The 24,689-nt window shown below is 41.7% G+C and overlaps 1 protein-coding gene across 8 annotated transcripts in view; it reads left to right on the forward strand.

Annotated features, from left to right (window-relative positions):
- Nucleotides 1–973: 973 nt before the first annotated feature.
- The window catches only part of TBC1D12 (TBC1 domain family member 12), an 88,206-nt gene continuing 64,490 nt past the window's right edge, over nucleotides 974–24,689 (forward strand). For 4 of the 8 annotated variants that reach the window (XM_005292540.5, XM_005292542.5, XM_005292541.5 and 1 more), the window contains exon 1: nucleotides 7,915–8,910. In XM_005292540.5, coding sequence (XP_005292597.2) covers nucleotides 8,063–8,910 — 848 coding nt within the window. In that variant the 5' untranslated portion in view covers nucleotides 7,915–8,062. Of the gene's footprint in view, nucleotides 1,114–7,771; nucleotides 7,816–7,914; nucleotides 8,911–24,689 lie in introns of those variants that run through there. The other 4 variants (XM_065552079.1, XM_065552081.1, XM_065552078.1 and 1 more) reach the window with 3 other exon arrangements.

Consider the following 24,689-nt stretch of genomic DNA (forward strand, 5'->3'; position numbering starts at 1 on the left):
CTTCTCCATGAAGTCAGCCCCTTCTAGACACCAGAAATCTGAAAACTTCTGGGATGGCACTATAATAAGATGACATCACAGTACAAATGTCAGCCAATTGTGACACGGTATATGTCTTTGGTTGGGGAAATTAATGCAAGCTGGGAATTCTTTGATTGTAACATCATTAGTTCTTTATCGCTAAGAAAAGGATTAAGAAAACAAATTGGTTTCACTTTGAATTTCTTGCATGCTTAGGTTAATAAAGTACAAAGGTCATCATAAGAAGTTATTGATAAAGTAAGGCTCAGACTGTTAAAAATAACATTATTTATGGCACAGCTTGTGGGACACAAATCTAACAATCCAATTAACTCATAAACCATGATAGACCCTCCTCCCGCCCATGCCCCTTCACTGAAAGGGAGTGCAAGGGTTACAGCATTCTGTTCTGTGCCACCATAGATATCCCTCTTACACCTGGGTTGTTCCTCCATGGGGAGATCTGTTAGCTTTCTAGTACCTGTATGCTGGCTTACAGGCCAGGGCTGTGGGAAGCCCTAGAATTGGGGCCAGAGAGTGGCTTGTCTAGCAGGAAAATCCAAAAGCTCCAAATTCCTGGTCTTACCCAGATGCTAAGATCTATATTCAAGAGAGATGGTAAAAAATACACTTCTGAAATCATACATGAAGCACTGTATCTGTAAAATGAGGATAGAGAAAAATAAAATCAAGATAATAAAGAGTTATTATTTAGTATTAAAACTAGCCCCAGCAGATTTTCTCACCCTGAAGCTCTAGCAATGATTTGTAGCTCAAGAAAGTAAACAATAAGAGAACACAACATTCTATTTAAAAAGAGAAAGAGACAGAGATCCCTGTAAGTATTCCCAGATAAAACTATTGCTCTTCAAAATTTCCATTAATAGAAGAAAGGATTAAAATGAAGGGGAAACGCTTTTGTGCAGTTGAGGCTTTCTCCCTTGTACTGAGCATGCTCCAGCTGACTGCTTATAAAGCCAGGTTGTTCTGCCACACCACAGATTAAAGGAAACTTTGAGGAGGGAGTCATTAAATGGAGGACTCCTTTAGCCAGGAGTTTCCAAGAGAATTAGATATTTCCCCTTTTGAAAGGTAAGTTTAGCAACATTATTTCACTCTTCTAACAGTTTCTTCTATTACAAGACTGTTACATTTAAGGGTAACCTCTGACACTTATTATAGAAAGGGAGGATAGTAACTTACAAAATTCTCCAATGAAAAATAGTGTGGCTTAAAGTCCCAAGAGAGGAAGCAGCAAGAAAGTTATTGCTGGACAAGACTTGCTAAGCAGTCCTGTTTCAGCATTAGAGGGGGAAAGAAAAATAACTTTCTCTTAAAAGCAAATGATATTGCCTGTAAGTACTAACCACCAAATATGATCCATCTTTTAGACCCTGCTGCTCCCCACACATACAGCTTTCCTTATTTCTTTAATTTGCTGCTTTATTTAATTAGTGCCCATAGACATTGTCATGGGAATATTGCTTCCACTCAAAGCCTTTGCTTGACCCTGTAGACGTTACTCATGTGGTTAGTCCTTTTGCTCTGTCTTCTCTTGAGCTTCCGCCCTCTCCTTTCCTGTGAAACTGCCCACTCAGAAGATCACAAAAGTAATCTTTCTTTCCATATCTATGATCTGTTCTCTGTGCTCATTCTCCTTCATCTCTCTAGTGCAGTGGTTCCCAAACTAGGGTTTGTGAAATGTTACAGGGGGTTATCGGGGAGGAATTCCCTAATGGCAGACAGAGCTGTCCCTAGGGACCCTGGGCAGCATGGGGCCAGCAGCTTCCAAGAGCTAAGCAGATCAAAGCAAGCATATCTATCACACTGAGAAGATTTAAACTTCAAGACTCCTTATAAGAAATGGAAAGGGAGGTGGATATTTTTTGCTGTTTTTAAAATTAAATAGGCTGCTAGTATTGTTTTTAAAATCATTATGAACAAATTTAAGCTTTGTTGTAATGTGTGTTTTGCCTGGACTGCTCAAGACCTGAATGCTTGTGTAGAAGGAACTCTTTGAGCAGAGAGATAGCTCAGTGTTTTGAGCATTGGCCTGCTAAACCCAGCGTTGTGAGTTCAGTTCTTGAGGAGGACCACTTAGGGATCTGAGGCAAAAATCGGTACTTGGTCCTGCTAGTGAAGGCAGGGGGCTGGACTTGATGACCTTTCAAGGTCCCTTCTAGTTCTACAAGATAGGTATATCTCCATATATTTATTTATCTTTGTGCTGTTTCACAGCTGATACTCCTTTGTGAAACATATAAGACAAGGCTCCTAACAGGTGTATTCAAAGTGATACAAGCTACGAAAGTGAGATCTAGGAAGAGTGTTGCCATTTTCATGTAACCCTTCTGCCTGTCAGAGTTGGCAGCAACAAGGGCCGGGTTCAGTGTCTAGGGGTTCTGTTTTAATAACACAATGCAAAACCAGCTCGAGCCCCCACCCAGTGACCTGGGACAATTACATACCAACCCCCTGGGTGCCTCTAAGAGGCAATACTTCCCCTCTCACAAGCACGGAGTCTGAGTGTAGCAAAAGCCTTTTAATAAAGGAGGAAAAAACAATGCGGCATTATCTTGGGGAAACACCACAAACCGAATTCATAACACAAACCATGAGCAAAAGACCCACCCCCAAGTTGATTTGGCAGTGTCCTTTTCCCCCTTAGGGTCCAGCAACCCAACAGTCACCCCACCCACAGTTTCTGACCTTGGTCAGTACCACCCCCAGAGTTCCGAAGTTCATCTGCAGAGTTTACCTCCCAGCCTGGGTGGAAGTGGGGGGGAGGTATGGAGGGCATCTTACATGCTCCGCTGCTCGGGTTGACGGCAGAGTGCCATGCCTCTCCATGGGGTTCTGCTGCAATCTTCACCACCAGCTGCGCCTCTCCACCAGTTGTCCTGCTGGCCACTCCGCTCTGCTCTCCGCCAGCCACCCGGCTATCTGCTCCGCTCTGCTCCACTCGCCGTCCTGCTATCCGCTCCACCAACTTGTCTTCAGGCTCTCCCCCCACTTAACACAGCACTTAGTAACTTTGGCTCTTTAGTGACTTCAGCTCTCAGTGAATTTAGCTGGTAGGGGAGCCTCGGTGCTGGTGCACCACTAGCCCAAAGTAAGTCTAATGCTTAGATCTAGGTATCAGTGATTTCAGCTCTATAGCATATAACAAGACTCCTAATGGAGTCAAAATTGGCTCTGTTATTACACACTGGAGAGAAGAGAGATAAAAGTGGTGTTTAGGGGCCTACACTACCAGGTACACATACCTATCCCCCACCTCTCTCAGTTCACTGGGCTTTGGAACCCATGTCCCTTGCCTCGTGAGTGCTGCTACGTAGAAGGCGAATCCCTCCATCATAAAATGCCAAGTACAGTTCTACTGTCCTTGATAACCAGGATAACAACGCTTTATTACTCCTGCCCCAATAACAGAGACTGGGGATCCCACAGCAGCCAAAGTGACCATTTGGGCAGGCAGTCCAACATGTTAGGCAGGGTGGGTGTGCCCATGCAAATGAGATCAGACGCTGATGTCCTTTTCCACAGCTCACCACCAGATGTCAGGGTAGCGCTCATTCTGACTGCTTACATTCTTAATGTAATAAAAATACTGTAATGATAAATAATAATAATAAATAGTGTGTAATAAGCATGTCATAAAAACAAATTTTATATTTCCAAGATCACTGAGTTATTCTCAGGTAAAGGAGAAAATCCCTGGGAATATTCATTTTTAATAAGGGGTTCACGAGACTTGACATTTTAGTGAAAGGGGTTCACAGGTTGTTAAGGTTTGGGAACCACTGCTCTAATGCTTACGAACTTCATGAGAGCCTCTCTTTTTTGGACATCTGTAGCTGTGTCCTTTCTTTCTTCATTTTCTGTGTTGCTGATGACTCCTTTAACACTATTTTTGAAAAATCCTTTTCTTCTTCCCTGTCCCTTTTTGCTGATGTTCCCAGGGGTTGGGTTTTCATTCTTTTACTTTTTTCTTCTTTACACTAACTTTTGGCTAAGTCTATTATAAGCTTTATGCTATAATGAGATGTAATTCTTCTTTTCCACCCTTGACTATGTTCACGTCTTTTCTATGTCTTTCTGATATGGGTGTCCTGCTGCTTCCTTAAAGAAAAACATGTCAGAAATTGAACATATCTGTCCTCCACAACTTTCTCCCTGCTTTCTTTCTCCGCTTCTGTTGACAACTCTGTCACCTCCATGTCATGCCCCTTCACTAAACCTCTCTGTCTGTACAACATTGTAGTTCCTGCACAGCTCTGCTCCTGTCCATGCTTCATTTTCTGTAGCTCCCCATGTTCTTGCCTGCTCTTCTCACAGTCTCACCCTTTGTCTGCTCATGTCACTCATCTTCATGACACTTTCCAAGCTTCGCCTTTCACCTAGAATGATATCTCTTTTTTTTGTATGCCAAGCATCCTTACTTCCTTCTTCAACTTTTCCTCAAAATCCACCTTTTTTACTTCTCACCATTTTTTACTATTATGCTTTTTCCTCCTCCCTTTTTACCCTATTTTAGTCTCTACTTAATATCAGAACTTAACATTTGCTTATTGTAGATTTCCCCACACAAAACTCTTCACCGGCAAGTTAAGGTCGCTAGACCCAAAGTGAAACATAAAAAGTTAGTAACTAAATCATTCAATACCCCTGCACTATGTTCAGCAGTTTCCCTTCTTACCCTCAACTATCTCCTTTCTACCAACCTCAGCCCACATATCTTTACCCTCAAACTCAACTGCTAACAGGCATCCTTGTCCGCCTTTGTCCATGTTTATTGGTTATGGCTTCATGTGTTTCTGATGACTGATATAAAGTTGGTGCGTCTCTAATAAAGTACATTACACATTCTATGTTTGGTTTTCTATTGGTGTGTGGCGGATATGGTGTCATATTGCAAATATGGTTTTAAAATATTTTTCTGTAATGTGATCTATGTAGTTGATCTAAGGTTAATATTAAATTTTATGTGGAAATTGCATCATTGGAATCTGTGTGTGTGTGTGTGTGTGTGTGTGTGTGTGATAGGAGTTAAGGCTTCAGCTGAAGTCAGTGGAAACTGCAATGCTCTGAAAATCAGGCTCATGTTGGACACCCAAAATCTGTAGTTGTTTTTGAACATTTTATCTATAATGTTAACTCCTTCCTTCCCACGCAGTTTGGCATGTTAAGGAACCTCCATTAAATTATATAGGAAAATCTGAACATGACCTTGGCTTATGTTCCCCATTAGGATCCTGCTCCTGTATACCTACTGAGCTAGCAAAATGAGTCTCATAAGTTACGAGGAGTCTGGTGGCACTTTAAAGACTAACAGATTTATGTGGGCATAAGCTTTTGTGGGTAAAAAACCCTGGGTGAAAGCTTATTCCCAAATAAATCTGTTAATCTTTAAGGTGCCACCAGACTCCTCATTGTTTTTGTGGATACAGACTAACACGGCTACCCCTCTGATGCTCGATCTCATAAGTTAGTTATGCAATGTTCTAAAAAAAAATTAGCCCTCATAACTTTTAAATATGCTGCCTTTTCATTATCACTGAATGTCCCTTAGCTCTCTTGTATTATGAAAAAAGGCATATAGGAGTCTCCTATAAGCAACTGAAAGCAGTCAGTTGGATTGAAAAGTGGTGTCCAGCCTGGGGCTTTGAGACTCTAAAAAATAGCCCTCAAGGACAACAGTTAAGAAACTGTGTAATGGATACTAAATTGAAAATGTGTTCTCTTTTGTGCTGTGCCCTGTGATTTTAAAAATTGTTAGTGATAGCGAATCCACTGCTTCCCTGCCAGACTACAGAAAGCTGAGGGATAGGGCTGCCTTAAGGTGTATGCACTATGTAAACCTGATCATAGGTTCTTGGAGTCATGTAATTATATCAGACTCTCCACTTTCATTTAAAAACAGAAGATAAAGGGAAAGAAAATTGGTAAGTTTCCAGCCCTCATGGCCGGGAAGAAAAACTTGGAAATGTGAACCATGCATGATTGGTGTAGAGATGTAAACTCAGTCTGTAGACAGCCTTGAGAAGTGTACCCCATTCATTCCAATCTCTTCTTAATAAGACCCCAACTGCTCTGGGGAGCCCTGCCAACACCATTCCAACAGAGGACTCTGTCACAGAAGTGCACAGAAGGGTTGGCCTACCCCTACAGGCAAAAACACCTCAGATTCTGGAGTAAGAAGTGGGGGGCACCCCCACTGCTTCAGTGGCTCTGTCCCCTTAGCAGCTATTCATAGGAGAGGGAGAAAGGGATCCGGTACTGCTGCTGCTGTTCCTGCAGCATGTTGGGCATTCTGCCACATCTGGTGGTGGTGAGGAAACAGCATGGGGGCACAGATATTTGGGGGGAGGGCTCATCTTGTAGTATCTCAGAGGCCTCAATTTGTCTTAATCTGGCTCTCTCCAAGGAGGGCTGGATACATGTTCCACTGGCTCTGCTTGAGCCTACGAGGAAGCACCTAGCAAAGAATGGTTTCCCCTCTCTTCTCTGTCCCCCTCCCCTCCATCAACCTGATCAGCCCAGGAAGGGGGTGGGGAAAAGATAAGGTGAGAACCAACAATCAGTTATACCTACCTAATTCTCTGCCCCAGTGTGGGATTTGGCAGCCAGAGGGCTGCTCTAACTTGCATTGATTGGCTGTGATCCCACAAGGGACCAGAAAGCATTGGGGAATACAGGTCTGTCTCATCTTATGCGGGGGTTCTGTTCTGCGGTTAGCGCGTAAAGCGAAAACTGCATATAGCCAAAACCCCATTGAGTTCAATGGCAGGCGAAATTGCTCGCACTACAGGTATAGTATTAAAATTGTTGTTTTTCTCCCCCTCCCCCGACCGCGTAAAGTTGAAATTGCGCATGTTAAATGCGTGTAAGATGCGACAGACCTGTAGTAGCACTGCACTGTGTGGTTACTGTTCAGAGAGGGGGCATAGCAGCTGGCTGTGCTGACACCAAATACCATTGATGTCTCTCCCCACATTAGGGAAATCCTCAGCATGGGATTTACTGTGGTTTCTGATCCCTCTGTGCCATCCATATGGTGCAAAGGGAGAAGAACCTTCCCCTAAATATTGTTGTCTCTTCCCCTCTTTGCAATAAAGGGGCTGAAAAGGTTGGACACCATTGGTTTAGAAGGCGTCAAAAAGAGGTGGTCACATCTAATGTGGTTGCTGCCTGGGAACCAAGATTAGGCTCCTGAGCTGTGTGTGTTTAGATGGAATTTCTGAATTTATTGCACCACTTCACAAGCATGAAGCTGCCCCCAAGGCCTGCCTTATGCAGGAGGTAATGTTATCATTAGCTTTAACTGAGCAAGCCTGAGTCCTAGGCTGCACTAGATATTTAACTACACCATACCCCCTTCTCACCAGCTTCTACTTCTCCACCTTTCTACTTGTATAGTATGAAATGAAGGGGTATCAGCATAGTGGAACTAAATGGTTCAGTCCGACACCAGTGAAGTCTGTAGTCTAGCTCATGCCTTTGGGTGATGCTGCTGTTACCCATCAGTAATTACACCTGTGGCTACTGGGATCTGATTTTAGAGGCGGTGGTTTCAGATGGAATATGGTACCTGGTAGTGTCTGGGTTTTGATGAATATCGTCATGGAAACAGTCTTTTCTCATGTGAATGAGAGGGTGTTAGATAGAATACGGTAAGGGGAACTGAGCGTAAGGAGGTCTTGTATGGTAAAGGAAATCCGAGATTCCCCTCCTATGGGGAGGATCCTCTCTAGGTGGCATCTCTATGATACCGGATATTCCAGGGTTGAGCGGGTAGGTCTACGCTGCTTCTCTATGGTGGAACCGCCTTTGGCTGGGGGCTGCCGCTGTTGTGCGCTTGCGTGAGCCGGGCTGCCCCAGGCCGCCGTCCGATGCGGTGAGCGGAGCTAGCGGTAGCCGCGGCTCGCGGTGTGAAGAGTAGCGCGCGCCCGCCCCCCTTGGTCCGCTGCGCCGGGGGGGCTCGTGCGCCCCCTCCGCCCCCAGCTGCGCCACTGGCATCCCGGGGGCTACGGGGCGGCAAATGGTTGGGCCGGACGATGCCGGAGCTCAGGGCAGCGCAGCCTTGTTTCCCGCGGGCCGGCAAGATGAGGCGGCGGCGGCGGAGGAGGAGGAGGCGGAGGAGGAGGACGGGGAGCGGGATGGAAGCCGGAGCCTGAGCGGGGGCTCGGGGCAGGAGGAGCTGCTGCTGCAGCGGTACCTGGCCGGGAAGGTCGGCCCCACCGCGCCTGCGGGGCTGGGCTGCAAGTGCTGCCCGGAGAGACCCCCCAACGGGGCCGCCTGTGTCCTGGGCCCCCACGGGAGAATGACCAATGGGGACGCCGGCTTCCTGCTGCAGCCGGAGGAGCCGCCTGCTTGGGCCGTGCGGACCGAGCCGGGGCCCCAGGAGGAGGAAATGAGACTGCCCAATGGGGGCTTCCCTCACTTCCTCCCCGATCCCCAGCCGGAGCCGGGGGACGGCGCGGGCCGGGCTAGCCCGCCGGCGGGGGCCGCCCTCGAAGAGCCTCTGAGAAGTTGTTGCTTGGGGCCCGATCCGGAGGGTGGCGCGGCGGTCGGTAGCCCCCCGCCGCCCCGCAGCGGAGCTGGGACTGAAAGCCCGTCAGAAGCCGCCGCCGGCGTTCGGACTCCCCGGGACTGCAGCGACGGGGCTGCTGCGGCGGGAACCCTTTGCCCGGCGCCTCTGGGCTTCATAGACATTAACCTGAATTCCCGCAACACCTACGAAGTGAACCGGCGCCGAAGCGCCCCGGAGCACCTGCCGCATGGGGGGACACCGGCCACCGCCCCGGCCCCTCCCCAGGAGCCGACGGACAAAACCAAGAGAATCGCTATCCCTGGCAGCAGCAGCGGCATCGCCGACTTCATTACAAGGTGAGATCGTGTTACTGGGTCGGGAGCGATACTGACCTTCCTAGCTGGGGAGGGGGAAGGAAAGGACACTGCCCCCGTGCCTGGGAGAACAGGGACAGCAGTGAGCTGATGTTGGGTGAAATAAACTTCAAAAATAGCGTTAGTCTGTGCAGAGATCCTTCCAAGGTGACTTGATGCTGTGCTGTCCTACCTATTTCACTAAGGGCAGGTCTATACTACCTGCCTGAATCGGGGGGGGGGGGGGGGGTAGAAATCGATCTCTCGGGGATCAAATTATCGCGTCTTGTCGGGACAATCGATCCCTGAATCGACGCTTGTACTCCACCAGCGGAGGTAGGAGGAAGGGCCGTCGATGGGGGAGCCGCGGAGGTTGATTTGCCGCCGTCCTCACAGCGGGGTAAGTCGGCTCTGATACGTCGAATTTGCGTATTTTAAATCTTAAACTCTTCCCCTCCCGGTACTGAGGACGTATCCTAAGGCTTCCTGAAACTAGCACTGGGAACTGTGACCTGACTCCCCCACCCCCAACTGCCCCACTCAGCTTTTAAGCATAAAGACCATTTAAATGCCAAGAGTAATGTTCAGTAACACTGATAACGTTAGCATGCATCTGACGAAGTGGGCATTCATCCACGAAAGCTTATGCTCCAATACATCTGTTAGTCTTAAAGGTGCCACAGGACCCTCTGTTGCTTTTTACAGATGCAGACTAACACGGCTACCCCTCTGATACTTAACGTTAGCATTAACTTCCATAGGATTGTGTGCAGAACTTGAGTATCCCCTATCCCTGCCAGCCAGAGAGAGGCTGGCTGTGCACTTGGGAGGGAATCTAAGAACACTGAGTCCTCCTGTACACTACAAACATATTTCAGTTAAAAGTACCTTGCTGTGGGATGTGGAAAATCCAGACCCCTGGGCAACATAGTTACACTGACTTGGTGGACATAGCTACCGCCTCTGGGGGAGGTGGAGTACCAACACGGACTGGAGAAGCTCTCTTTAACATAGGTAGTGTCTTCACTAAGCACTACAGCAGCCGTTGCAATGCTGTAAGTATAGATATGCCCTTTAAGACAGTTTTGGAACTCCAGACTATGAGTTTGTTGACTTCAAAACTGAAGACTGCAGCAGATGTGAAGGTAGTTACAGCAGCAGCGTGATACATGTTAACTTAATAGCCACAGGTCTCTGGAGAATATTTTGGAATAAAATAAACTTTTCTGGTTTTGAAAATTGCTGTCAAAATACTATGACTGTTATCATAGTTTTCTGCTCCTCAGTAACTTTCAATCAAAGAGCTATGGGACTTAATTGAACATGTGATAAAGAAACGGCAGCTTTTCATTCATAAGCAGAGCATGAAAATTGTACAAGCCACCAACTAGCTTGAATGCTAAGCCTGTTTGGAGTAAATTTGAAGGAAAGAACTTTGAAAGGCAGAGCTGTTTAATTCTGGGGTCTCTCCTGTATAATGCAGGGTTAATGTGCCTCAATGGACACAGCCTATCCTGTGATAGATCATGGTTATTTACCTACACTCTCACTCTTCTCTATGTTGTTCTCTTTCCCTATATTGTCTTCATTTTCTTCCGCCCTTTCCCCGTCCCCTTTATATCTTTCTTTTCTCCAAAATCAGTCTCAGGTATAAGTATATACAATCTCTCACATCCAGTTAACTAATACAATCTTCTCACGCACAAGGTTTGGAAAACTTACAAGAAATCAGATAGAGTAAACCCACTAGCCGAAGATTGATATGAAAGATGAGTTTCACTCTGCAGAGACAATGGCCCAAGTGAGAAGCAGACTTTCCCTTGCTGCAGCTGCTGGGAAAGGGGAAGGTGCTTGGATTCCTACTGGCTGCTATCTCTGGATTCTGCTTTGGAGTTATCTTCAAGCTAGTATCTGCCTGATAAATTTGGAGTTTGTCATCATTTCTAAAGAGCCTCCTGACTGCTTCATGGATGGATTGAGGGAGGTGTCTACCAGTTTCCTGTCTACTGCGATGGGAGTGTGTGGTGCTCTGCTCTGTCCCTTCTTTGCTTTTGTGTCATTTTTTTGTCTCCAGTACTCTATGCTGCCCTGCCTCATTTTTTTGAGTACTCCAAATTAATAACTCCAGTTCTTGTTGTTTATTGCTTTCCAAAGTAGTAGCCGAGTAACACTGAGTAGTCTGCTGGGAAACAGTGAAGACTGACCAGGCTAAATCCAGGTCTGTGCTACAAACTTTCGCCAGTATACTAATGTTGGGTGTGGGGAAGATGACTTGTATTCCTTCCAATACTTCTTTTCTGGCAAACCATCCTGAGGCAGATGCGGTTATATACTGGCTTAAGTGTTTTTTGCCATTACAGCTTATTTTACTTGAGGAACCTGTGTACTATACTGGCAAAAAAATTCTTTTCCTGATACATCTACTCTAGGAGAGTTTGCTGGTATAGCTATACTGGCAAACCTTTTCTAGTATAGACCTACGTTTCCATTTTGCTGCAGTTTGGAGAAGCCCTACTAAAGACATTGGAGTGGTCTGCCTGCAGATTTTCTGAGAGGACAACACAACAATAATTTTACAATTTGCCTACATGAAGCAGCAATTTGCACTATGGGGGTATGATTTCTAAAGTGTACTAACTGGTCTGGGCGGACCTTGCCACATAGCATCAAGTTTCCTAGTGTGCTTTAACGTAGTGCTCAACACCACTATGTTAAAGCACATTAGGGAACTTTTAGCTTGAACAAGCAGGGTTTGCCCAGACCAGTTAATGTGTTTTAGAAAGCAGACCCCTTGCTGCTCTGTGTAAGACAAGCCCGTATGCTCCTTTTGTGTGTTGTAGGTTATCTTTGCAACTTTAGAGGCTAGAAACCCTTCCCTCCCCAAATCTCCCCCCCACACACATTTTTTAAGCGTTTAAATATTGCGGCTGGGACTGTTAAAGTTGCCCTATGAGTGAATCCTCAATAGTGACAATGGAATCTCTTGTGAATCTTCTGAATAGATCATTGTATTACAATTAGCACAAAGTCATAAATGATGCTGGTACCAAACCTTTAAGTTGCTGTACTTGCAAACAATCCCAGTTATGCATGCCTTGATTTCCACTGAAGGTGCTTTTTATAGAAGGGAGAATCACTTCTCTGTTCTTCCACTGTAGATTTGTATTAAAACTTGGACTTTTTCATTTTCCTACTTTACCCTGATTATGCCATCCTCTGTTTTATTTAAAATGAGTCTAAAACATAGCTGCCTTTTGTTTTGTTTTTGGTAGAAGGCCTTTAAATGCAAAAGAGGCAGCTGACTAGAGTAATAGGCCAGAAATAAGTGTTTCCTTCAGGCTTTTTGGTAAACATTCAATAAGGAAGGCATGCTAGAACTCAGACTGCCTTGTAAGTGTGACTACTTTCTGTTTGTAAGCTGAACACAACTCTGTGTTTAATCACAGAATCACTTCCTTAATTTCAATAGTCAGAACGTAGACCAGGGGTCGGCAACCTTTCAGAAGTGGTGTGCCGAGTCTTCGGTCATTCACTCTAATTTAAGGTTTCGCGTGCCAGTAATACATTTTTAACGTTCTTAGAAGATCTCTTTCTATAATATATAACTAAACTATTGTTGTATGTAAAATAAATAAGGGTTTTAAAATGTTTAAGAAGCTTCATTTAAAATTAAATAAAATGCAGAGCCCCCGGACCAGTGGCCAGGACCCAGGCAGTGTGAGTACCACTGAAAATCAGCTCGCGTGCCTCCTTCGGCACCCGTGCCATAGATTGCCTACCCCTGACTTAGACTGTGACAATATTAACTTAAACTGAAACCTTAAATATCAAACCTAATGCCCATATGAGGGAGAAATTTGATCATCTGATCATTGTTAGTCTTGAAACCAAAGTCCCAATCTCTGCCAAGTACTGTCAAATCTATTTGCTATAGTGCTAATTTTTTCTTGAAAATAAGTTTTCACCATCTTTCTTGTTCTATCTTTATTTCCATTTTTCCCCAGCCAGCGGTGTGGGCCTCCTGTAGGACAAACATAGTAATTGAGGGGTTTGTTAGGGCTGATGATCAGTGGGGCAGGGAAAATTGCATGTCCCCTGATCCACCTACCTCCACCTTGAATGTGTGTGTCTGATGCTGTGGCCAAATCTTCTTGAAAGCTACCTGCCTTCTCTTAGACCTTGTCTACTTAACAGGCACTGTCCTGCTATATAGTTACATCTGTATAATACTGTAGTGTAGATGCAGCGTACAGTGACAGAAGGGGTATTTCCGTTGCTGTAGGAACACCAGCTCCCCAAGCAATGGTAGTTAGGTCGATGGAAATACTCTTACTTTGACCTAGTTGCATCTACACTGGGAGTTGAGTTGGCATAACTGCAGTGCTTGGTGTGGATTTTTCCTACCCCTTGGTGACACAGTTATGTCGACTTAAATTTAATTGTAGACTGAGCCTTAATGTACGTAAATCTGGCAGTAGCTCTTGTGGTACATAATTATAGTCTGAGGCCTGGTCTATGCTTTAAATTTAGGTTGACATAGCTGTGTCGGTTGGGTGTGTGAAGAATCTGCAACACTGAGAGACTATAGTTTTCTGACCCTCAGTGTAGACCCCCAAGTTGTAGCTAGGTTGATAGAAGAATGTTTGTCAACCTAGCTACTGTTGCTTGGGGAAGTGGTGTTCCTACAGCAATAGAAAAACTCCTTCCGTTAGCGTAGGCTGTGTCTACGCTGTTAGGTTATGCCAGCATAGCTATGGCACTGTAGCTATGCTGGTAGAGTTCCCATACTGTAGATGTGGCCTGAGACAGCAGCCTACTAGCCCAAGTGTGTCTTTTGTCTCATTGTTCAGATCATTTTTGAGCAATGCTAGTGGAACCCCCTGCTCTAGCAGCATGAAACTTCCCAGTGAGTAGGGAAAACTGAAGTGGAATGAAAACAAATAATGCTTCTGCTTTCCCCTTTTCTCAGTCTCTTCCTCCCACACCCCCAAACAAACAAACAAAAAGTCAAAGAATGAACTGTAAAAGGGCAAGAGAAGGAAACAGATGGAGATCAGGCAGCAGTAACTGTACCAGGGCTCCAGCAAGAAGGTTGGGAACCATTGTTTTGTGATGGCTTTTCTAGGGTATAGAAGTTTTTAAGTTTTACAACTATATAATATATATGCAAGAACATGTATTTGTTATGCACATAGCTATTATTCCTTTCCCAAGAACAATTTTATGACCTCACTTTATAGCCACCTGACAATTAAGATACTTGATTGCCATTTTATTCTCAAGTTTACAGCTTAAGAACTGTGAAATGTTTTTTGTCCTGCATCTTTTCATTTTCCCCCCTCAATCTTTACATTGTTGCTATTTTGAATAGCATGTTTAATGTTAATTTTGCAGAAATAAAATAAGTCTAATGGAACATGGTTCAGTTTCTTGTTCCCAAAATTCACCTTAGTGAAGAGTTGTCCTTGCTGGTGTAAACTGAACAGTTTGGTTTTTAATAAACAGTTATTATGGCAGTTACTTACAGTGTGTCTTGTTCTATTTTTATGTATCTTTTGTGACTGGTTCATAAGCAGTCTTGGGAACTTCACCAGTAGTTGGCAGATGGGTCACCAGAGGTAGTGGCAATTTTCTCTTCTTCCTCCCCTCCAATTTCCCTCAAACCAAAGAAGAACACTTCCCCCTTCCATTTCCCCACCGCCCCCTCAAAGAACCTTCTGCAATTATTACTGGAATAAAACAGTGCTGTGGAATCATTGTTGTACCTTCAAAGAAAACACTTTGAAGTAATGTTTCCTAGAGTGGGGTAGCAGATGGTGCCAGGCTAGTTTGGGTGGGGACACAGGGCAGAGAAGGGGATCACTAGTGGAAAAGTCACCTAAGCCCACATGTCCTTTACTCCATTGTAAACATGTTCCACTGGCTCAAGCAGCAGGCTGTACCTCAAAAGCTGATTATCATCACATCTTGCTCTTACTGTTGATCTTAATAAGCAGATGGGGAACTGCAAAGAGGTGAGTTGTCAGAAAAATAATATTCAGTAAAATTATCTTCTATATGTAGCTGATCTAAATACTACTGCTAGTTTTTAAATTATGCTTATTTTTTAGCTTCTGCTCATTCTAGTTCCTTTGCAGCTTCAGCTGTCAGGTTAGAAATTTTTAATGTAACAGTTGCTCATACGTTTCTCTGCATATCGGATATTGATTTATGAACAACAAAGCCATTCTCATACCCACCTGTCCACTTACATTACAAATATTTGGCCTGAATTCAAATTGCCTGGAGAATCAAGGTAAAAAGCTGCTGGACTCAAATTTTGTGGCAGTGATCATTGTAGTTAACTTCAAATAATGTTTTCCCCCTAGAGTGTAGCTGCGCTAAAAGTGTGCTAAGAAGATGAAAAAAGCATGCATATTTTAAAGTTGCAATCAAAAATAATTTGAAGGCTTTTTTGGTATGTCATGTACAGTAAATGCAGAACATCAACTTATTCTGCCATTATTTCTTGGCCCTTCTGAGACTGTCTATCTAGTTCTAACAACTTATGTGAACAAGTTACTAGAATTGCATTTAATACATTTACTGCAGCCACTTTGTAGCTCAAAGAAGAAAAACCAACCTGTAATAAATTGAAAAACTACTTTTAAAAAAATCTGTTTCTTTATTTTTATTTTTAGGCTTTTTTTGCCTTTGCTTTTGGTGATGTGTTCTCTGTCAGTATTTTGAGTTTAATAGTGCCCATTTCAAATATGTTTTCTTCCCATCTGATCACCAGGTGTTTCTGTCAAATCATTAAACATTAACTTAGTTATGCAGTTGCTGTATAGTATCTCCATGTTTAAGTCTACAGCCAGAACTCTGTTGTACACATGTGTGAATGGTGAGGATATTTGATTTATTTTCCTTCCCTTTATTTTTCTTTTCTGTACTTTATTAAATTCTTAACGTTTTTAACCCTAATGTTCCTTGGTATGGTTGAGTTTAAGGTTACTAGTTTGTTGATAGAGTATTGGAATCTGTTGTACTTGCCACTAAGAGATTGGTTCAAACTGATAAAACACTATCTACCCATAGGTGCTTGTAATACTTTTTTTCATTAGTGCTATGTGTTGTTACAACAGAGTAACCTTGAGGGCTTATCTACACAGTGTTAGTGTGCATTAGCTGTGGTATAAATTCTAGTGTGCTTTACATGTGTTGCTCACTGCCCATGTGGACCCTACTAGCATGCACTAAAAATTCCATAAAAGCACAAAAAGGAACTGTTAATGCATGCCAGCAGAGCCCATACGGGCAGTTGAAGTGCGACATGCTGGTATACACTAGAAATTACACCCCAGCTGGTGTACACTAATGCACTGTGTTGACAAGCCCTGAGCAGGTCATAACTGGTTCAGTTTTCATGACTTCAGTCAGATGTAGACTAGCAACTTGAGTGCTACAGCCATTTTGGTTCAATTAGTCATCCAAGTGCAATATCACAATGCTTCTGTCTGTGAGGCAAACGCGCAGCCAAACCAGGGCTGCTCGCTCAGCTGCCCTGCCAACAGGGGCCGTTAGGTTCAGAAACTCAAGAGGTGCCCCTCCAACAGACCTGTTGTGAGTCACCACTCAGGCATTCTGCAAGAACCCAGCTGAACTACCTTACACTGCAGGCTCTTTGTGAATGGTATCAGCCTTCAGGCATGTGACAGCAGTCTAACTCTCAGTGGAGCCTGGGTCAGATGACCCCTAGGCTCAGGTATTTCCCCAACACAACAGCACTACCAGCCAGGAACCTTCACACTGCAATGCAGCAGATCAGAGCTATACTCCCAGCCTGCTCCTGATCTTGTTCCTGCCCCAGCCTTGCCTGAGCCCTGTTCTAGTCTTGTCCTTGCTTTACTCTAACCTTGCTCCAGCCTTGCCTCTGCTTCCTGACCCCCTTGGACTCTAACCACCTGGCTTTGACCTCTGGCCTGCACCTGGACTCCAGCTACAGAACTGTTTTGGCTTGTCTACAGACTCTGATTTTGGTTCCGATCCCCGGCCTGTCCCTGGTTCTAGGTTCCAGTGCTATCCTCTGCTCAGTCCCGACCCTATGTCAGGCTTTGCCCTCCATTCCAACTATTAGATCTGACTATCAGGAGGCAGGGCCTGACACTGCATCCTTCAGTGACATCTCAGACTCATTCTACCACCAGTCAACTCTTCCCCTACCAGTTCATCTAGGTTCCAGGCAAGTCTGACAGCAGCTGAGGCTTTGCTTAACTGGTTGTCTTACTAAAAATTGCTTCATTCAGTAAGATCCAAGCATTAAATGTGCATCATATGCAAGACATGCTGTTCTGTTGATGGAATTTTTGTTTTATTGATTTCTTGGTGGTGGGGGAGGAACAACAAAAAACACTGACCAACTTAAGGAATGTTATACAAAATCTTCTGTAACTTAAACTTGACCTGCAAAGGGAGGGGAAAAATTGTTTCGTTTCTTGTTTTGTGATGTATAAAGAAAACTTCAGTATTTAAGAATTTTGCAATTTCTGTTTAACATTAGAAATACAGGTCTTGTACATCCTAAAAGACCATGGATAAGCAAGAGAACAAGTGAAACTGATGTTTCAAGAAATGAGAGCTGACCAGTTGAAAGGGAAAATAAATTTTAGTTTTTGGTATACATTAACATCTGTTTCTAATGCTGATGTTCAGTGAGAATTTTCCAAAGAGGAGGACTTGAGTTGAAGATTCATCATCCATCATCTGTTAATTAAGGTGTGGATTCATAATAAAAATCTGAGACTCACCCCCCTCCTTCCCATAAAGTTATCCAGCAAAACTGGGAAGACCAGACATGCATGTTTCTGACCTGAGAAATATTAGGAACATCAAGAAAAATTGTGGAGAGGAAGAAAAGAGCAGCAGGATAGTCAGGTCATCTTTATATATCATGAAGAAGAAGAAAAAAGGGCACACACTCCTTTAAAAGAAATACTTTTTTACAGTCTGTCTTTAAGGCAGCAAAGTGAAACACTTCAAATATGGGAAAAGCCAAGATTGTTTTCACATACACCTTGTAATTCTTCTTGGCTATATACATTATAATAATGAAATAGCTAACTGCACTGGTTGAATGAAGTACAGCAAGCAAACCAAAGGCATGTAATGAAATGTAATAAATTTACTGTGATAGTTTAAAAACCTAAGCAAGCCCAAAATAATCTACTGTTGTCCAGAATGAGGAACACACATGCAAGATAGGTCTCACTATGTACCCTTTCTTAATGCACTGCATACCATTCCATCTGTGTACTTCATTATGGAGGGGGTCATATGTAAATAACATGATTGATTAGTTAGATTAGTGGAGGAGTAGGCAACCTATGGCACGCGAGCTGATTTTCAATGGCATTCACACTGGCCACCAGTACGGGGGGCTCTGCATTTTAATTTAATTTTAAATGAAGCTTCTTAAACATTTTAAAAACCTTATTTACTTTACTTTGCACACAACAATAGTTTAATTATATATTATAGACTTATAGAATGAGACCACCTAAAAACGTTAAAATGTATTACTGGCACGTGAAACCTTAAATTAGAGTGAATAAATGAAGATTCGGCATACCACTTCTGAAAGGTTGCCTACCCTGGATTAATGTAAGGAAGACAATAGATTTACTCAGAATTGCCAAATTTAGGCCTTCAGTGTATAATGGATAAGGCACAGGTCTATTAATTGTATATTGACAATAAGAAATAAATTGTGGCTGCCTCATTGACTGCACCAGCCTGTTGATTGACCGAGGCAGGGATTCTCTGGAAATATATGATTAAACCTTACCTTTCATTTCCTGACTCTTGCATCTGTAATGTAAATTTAGCTGCCTGTATGGAATGTATTTTGTTATAGCTTTCTCTTCTGATTATCCTTAATCTCTGAAACTATAAGATTTGACAGCCTTTCAAGAAACAACTGGAAAGATGCCCATTTCAAGTAGTACCTCCTTTTTCTGAGCAATTTTATAGTACACTGGATTCCTTTGATGGAGAATGTGGTGGTTTGGGAAATAACTGTTGAATTGTATTAATATTGGCAAGGCTGGAATAGCTTTGTTCTGATTGGTCTAAATTTCAAATCTTGTTTCTGTATAGTATCGGGGTAGCTGTGTTAGTCTGTATCTACAAAAACAACAAGGAGTCTGGTGGCACCTTAAAGACTCCTTGTTGTTTTTGTTTCTGTATAGTGATGGGAAATGTCTGAGTACACAGAGATGAAGTCTCACTTTGCAAACTGAGTAGCAAAATTTTTTTGGAATATTCTGTATAGATCTAGATTAGTCATTCTTCCAGTTTGTATATCTTCATAACTTTTCTACTTAAAATATGTTAAGACTTGGAAATCATTATTGTGCTTAGCTTTTTTTTTTTTTTTTTTTTTTTCATCCCTTCTGTGTTCAACATCTCGTTATGAACCATAGCTCTACTAGTTTGGCAACACAAAGAATAAGAATTTCCTTATTCTGTTTTCTCCATTTTTAAAATTAAAGCTAATAACTAAATCATGAACCAGAAACTTACCTTTGTAATGTTTTCTGATTACATTGAGTCCAGTGAAAATAAACATGGATTGGACATCGTGTTCTGAGTTGGTCTTAAAGCACACTGATTTTTCAAATGTCTTATCTTAGTATGTTACATGGAGGTCAGTGTTGACTGTATAACTTTTTTTAATGGCTATTATTATAAAGATTGAAGTTAGTTACTTATTCCTAGATTTAAAGTATATTTAGGGTATTAAAATACGCAATTATGTAATTCCTAATACTTATCCCTTTGTGTATGAGACTTGAGTGCACTGTTATAGAATCCTAGAAAAGTAGGGCTGGAAGGGACCTCGAGAAGTCATTTGATCCTGCCCCCTGTTCTGAGGCAGGACCAAGTAAACCTGGATCATGCCTGACAGGTGTTTCTTCAGCCTGTTCTGAAAAACCTGCAATGATGGGGATTCCACAGCATTTTCTTGGAAGCCTATTCCAGAGCTTAACTGCCCGTATAATTAGAAACCTTTTTCTAACCTCTAAACTAAATCTCCCTTGCTGCAGACTAAGCCTAGTACTTCTTGTCCTACCTTCAATGGACATGGAGAATATGATCTACCCCTCACCACTTACTCATCTTTTCTCAAGACTAAACATGCCCAGTTTTTTAACCGTTCCTCATAGGTCAGGTTTTCTAAATTTTTTTGAAATCATTTTTGTTGCTCTTCTCTGGACTCCCTCCAATTTAGCCAGATATTTCTTAAGGTATGGTGCCCGGAACTGGACATATTACGATATCCCCTCATGCACTCTCTCTGATCCTGCACATAATTAGTAATTTGAGAAAGTATATGGGGTTGTATAAGCAACAAAATAACTCTTGGATTATGCCACATAATGCAAATCTGCAATACTTGACAGGCAATGACATTCCAATCCCTGATCCAAAGCTTGATTTCTGCACAAAATACAATCCAAGGACACACCCTCTGCCTCTGTGTGAAAGCTTACAAAATTGATTCATAACTTTAAAACATTTTTTTTTTATTTAAAGACCTTGAATCCTTTGTCAACCTGGAAGGCTAGTAGATGCTTATCTGGAAGATCTTATTTCTTTAGTGATTCATTATTTATAGATTGTGTTGAGTTACATTTGGTATGCTTATAAATTGTTCAACAGTGAGACTCACCTCTTAAAAATGTGTTGTTAACTTTGGCCACATGCAAATATTTTGTTGCTTTTACTTTTACTCTATTTTTTCCTATATTCCATTATCATAATACTTTGTGTGTGAGACAACAAGGATGTAATAGAATTTGTTCTCAACATGCTGTATTTTTCTCTCTCTTCATTTTAAGCTGCTGTGTTGCTCCCAATAATAAATTAACTCTTTTTGTATTGGGCTCTAAAAGTCTTGTGAGGTTGTGAAGGAAAATAAATTGCAGGCCTGCATGATCTGAAGTTGTCTTGTTGGGTGGTTGGGGGTGGAAGGGTGTGGGTGGGTGTTTACATGGAAGACATAGTTGAAGTGTACTCTACTTCATTTTGAAAATGTAACTTAAGGACCCAAATGATTCAAAACTTGGAACTTACTTTGCCTGGAAGTAGTATAACATTAGGGGAAACTCCTATCCCCTAATAAGCCATAGTCCTGGAAATATTGGCGACTGAGTTTGTGAATGACTGACTACTGCAAGCTAGGCAAGAACATAAATCTGCATAAAACAGGGCATGCTTTAGTCTTGATAAATGGTTCCTTATCTGACTCAAGTTGTATTTTTATCTGTACATTTGAGAGACAGTTTTTGCTAGTAAAAATATACAGTTAATGCATGTCGACATTAGGTGTTACAAAATTTAATGGATATAAAAATACAAAATGGAATAATTAGATAGTATCCTCATCTGTTTGAGTTATGGTACACCTCTACCCCGATATAACGTTGTCCTCGGGAGCCAAAAAATCTTACCGCGTCATAGGTGAAACTGCGTTATATTGAACTTGCTTTGATCCGCTGGAGCGTGCAGTCCCTCCCGCCCCCCCGGAGCGCTGCTTTACTGCGTTATATCCGAATTTGTGTTATATCGGGTCGTGTTACATCGGGGTAGAGGTGTACTTACAAGATGAGGATTTCTCTAATCTTAACTTCAGTTGAATTTCTTCCACATATAATGTATTCACTTTTTGTGTAAACATGCAAAATTAGTGGTCCATAGTTGTTCAGATAAGGAAAATTGACTGCTCTTGTAGTGATTCTTGTTGTGTTCAACACATAGATGCATTAAAAATAAGTTATAGCTCAACTAGCACTGCAAAGCAGTGATCCATTTCAAAGTTTTATCTTAATTTTAAAACGCCTCTGAACATTGCTTAGTCAGTTAGAAACTTTACAAGCTTATTTTTAAAATCAACCATGAGAACTTCCTCATTTAAGATCCAAGGTACACACTTTAGAATTTAGCAGAGTGGAGCAACCTAAATGATCATGATTCAAATCACTTTCTTTAAATCATTGATGTAAATGAAGTTGAAGCTTTCTAAAACTTGTTTCAAAACTTGATGCTTTAGATTAAAATTAGGGCTGTCGATTAATCACAGTTAACTCATATGATTAACTCTAAAACTATGATTAATCGTGATTAATTTTTTTTAAATCGCAATTATTTTTATCTCACTGTTAAACAATAGAATACCAACTGAAATTTATTAAATATTGTGGATGTTTTCTACATTTTCTACTATATTGATTTCAATTACAGCACAAAATACAAAGTGTACAGTGTTTACTTTATATTTTTCATTACAAATATTTGCACTGTAATAATGATAGAAATAGTATTTTCAATTCATCTCATACAAGTACTGTAGTGAAATCTCTTTATCATGAAAGTGCAACTTAGGGGGAAAAAATCTACATTTGTATGTTACATAACTGCACTCAAAAACAAACAGTGCAAAACTTTAGAGCCTACAAATCCACTCAGTCCTACTTCTTTTTTCAGCCAATCGCTAAGACAAACAAGCTTGTTTACATTTACGAGAGATAATGCTGCCCATGTCTTCTTTACAATGTCACCAGAAAGTGAGAATAGGCGTTCACATAGGACTTTTGTAGCCAGCATTGCAAGGTATTTATGTGCCAGTTATGCTAAACATTTGTATGCCCCTTCATTCTTTGGCCACCATTCCAGAGGACATGCTTCCATTCTGATGATGCTCGTTTAAAAAAAAAATGTGTTTAATTAAATTTGTGATACAATTCTCCCCTAAGGAATTGAATATCTTCGGCTCTATTTTACCCACACGTTGCCATATATTTCATGTTATAATAGTCTCAGATGATAACTCAGCACATGTTCATTTTAAGAACACTTTCGCTGCAAATTTTACAAAACACAAAGAAGGTACTAGTGTGAGATTTCTAAAGATAACTACAGCACTCAACCCAAGGTTTAAGAATCTGAAGTGCCTTCCAAAATCTGATCGGGACGAGGTGTGGAGCATGCTTTCAGGAGTCTTAAAAGAGCAACACCTCATTGCAGAAATTACAGAACCCGAACCACCAAAAAAGAAAATCAACCTTTTGGTGGTGGCATCTGACTCAGATGATGAAAATGAATATGCATCTGTCAGCTGTGCTTTGGATTGTTATCGAGCAGAACCCGTTATCGGCATGGACGCATGTTTTCTGGAATGGTGGTTGAAGCATGAAGGGACAAATGAATCTTTAGCGCATCTGACACACAAATATCTTGTGACGCCGGTTACAACAGTGCCATGAGGACACCTGTTCTCATTTTCAGGTGACATAGTGAACAAGAAGCGGGCAGCATTATGTCCTGCAAATGTAGACAAATTTGTTTGTCTGAGCGATTGACTGAACAAGAAATAGGATTAAGTGAACTTGTAGGCTCTAAAGTTTTACATTGTTTTATTTTTGACGCAGTTATTTTCTGTATATAATTCTACATTTGTAAGTTCAACTTTCATGATCGAGACTGCACTACAGTAATTGTATTAGGTGAATTGCAAAATCCTATTTCTTTTTTTTTTACTGTGCAAATATTTGTAATACAAATAAATATAAAGTGAGCATTGTACACTTTGTATTCTGTGTTGTAATTTAAATCAGTATAGTTGAAAATGGAGAAAACATCCAAAAATACTTAAATAAATGGTATTCTGTTGTTTAACAGTGCAATTAAACTGTGTTAAATGTGTGAGTCTCTACTACACTGGGCAGCTCATACCATAGTGAGGTAATTTTGAGTGAATCAGGGAGTGTTGCTGATGACACTTTAAGCAAAAGACTTTTTTTTTGGCAGTCTGCATTATGCTGTCATTAACTTCACAATGGAAATTCTGGAAACTATTTTTTCTAATTTTTAGAACTTAATGAAGACTGTCACAAACACGGCGACCTTCTAAAATTACAGGATTGGCTTGGCTATTCTTTTCAAACATGAATTTCTCTTCTGTTTCTGATGCTAAGCCTATGCAGATTTTGGTGGTTTTAATATGTGCTATGTTTCAATGAAACCTCTACTGTTTCGGTTTGTGCAAATTCTAGTGGGAGTGCTTGTCACTTCACAATCCCTTGATCAGGCAAGACAAGTGTGTAGAGACATCAGTGAATTGGTTTCACTGGGCTCTGCTGAAAAACTTTAAACATTATTCATTTGTATTACAGTAGTACCTAGGATGTGCTTATTGGGCATATGCTAAGTGAGTGAGGTTTTTTCCAGTCACAGCTTTATTTTTAATTTCCCAAGCTGAGCTGTTTGTAGCCCTGATTTATTTTATTTATTTATGGATGATTGATACAAAAGTTGGAATATATTACAATGGGAGAAGAATGTACAAGTTTCCCCATCTCACATATACTCTATAACTGCAGAGATTTTCCAAAAGAAATTTATCTATGGACAGATTCACATTCCTAGCTTAACAAATGTGTATGTTTCAGAAAATCGGAATGTGAAAATGGGTGCTGAAATCAGAACTGCTTTGTAACATTAATTATATTGGATATCACTGGGCATCTATATTTTTGTATCTTATTTAGTAATATGAGGCTACTTTTTTTATTTATTTTATTTTTGTCTTTTGTAATCCTCCTTAGCAATTTGTCTGTTTCCACTTTCTTGTAGGCTTCCTTTTTGATATTCAGGTCATTAAAGAGTTCCTGATGGAGCCGTAGTTGGGCTCTTACTATTCTTCTCATCTTTCCTTCACATTGGGATTGCCTGCAGTTATTGTG

This window comes from Chrysemys picta, chromosome 7 (genome assembly GCF_011386835.1).
Source record: "Chrysemys picta bellii isolate R12L10 chromosome 7, ASM1138683v2, whole genome shotgun sequence".
NCBI lineage: Eukaryota > Metazoa > Chordata > Testudines > Emydidae > Chrysemys > Chrysemys picta.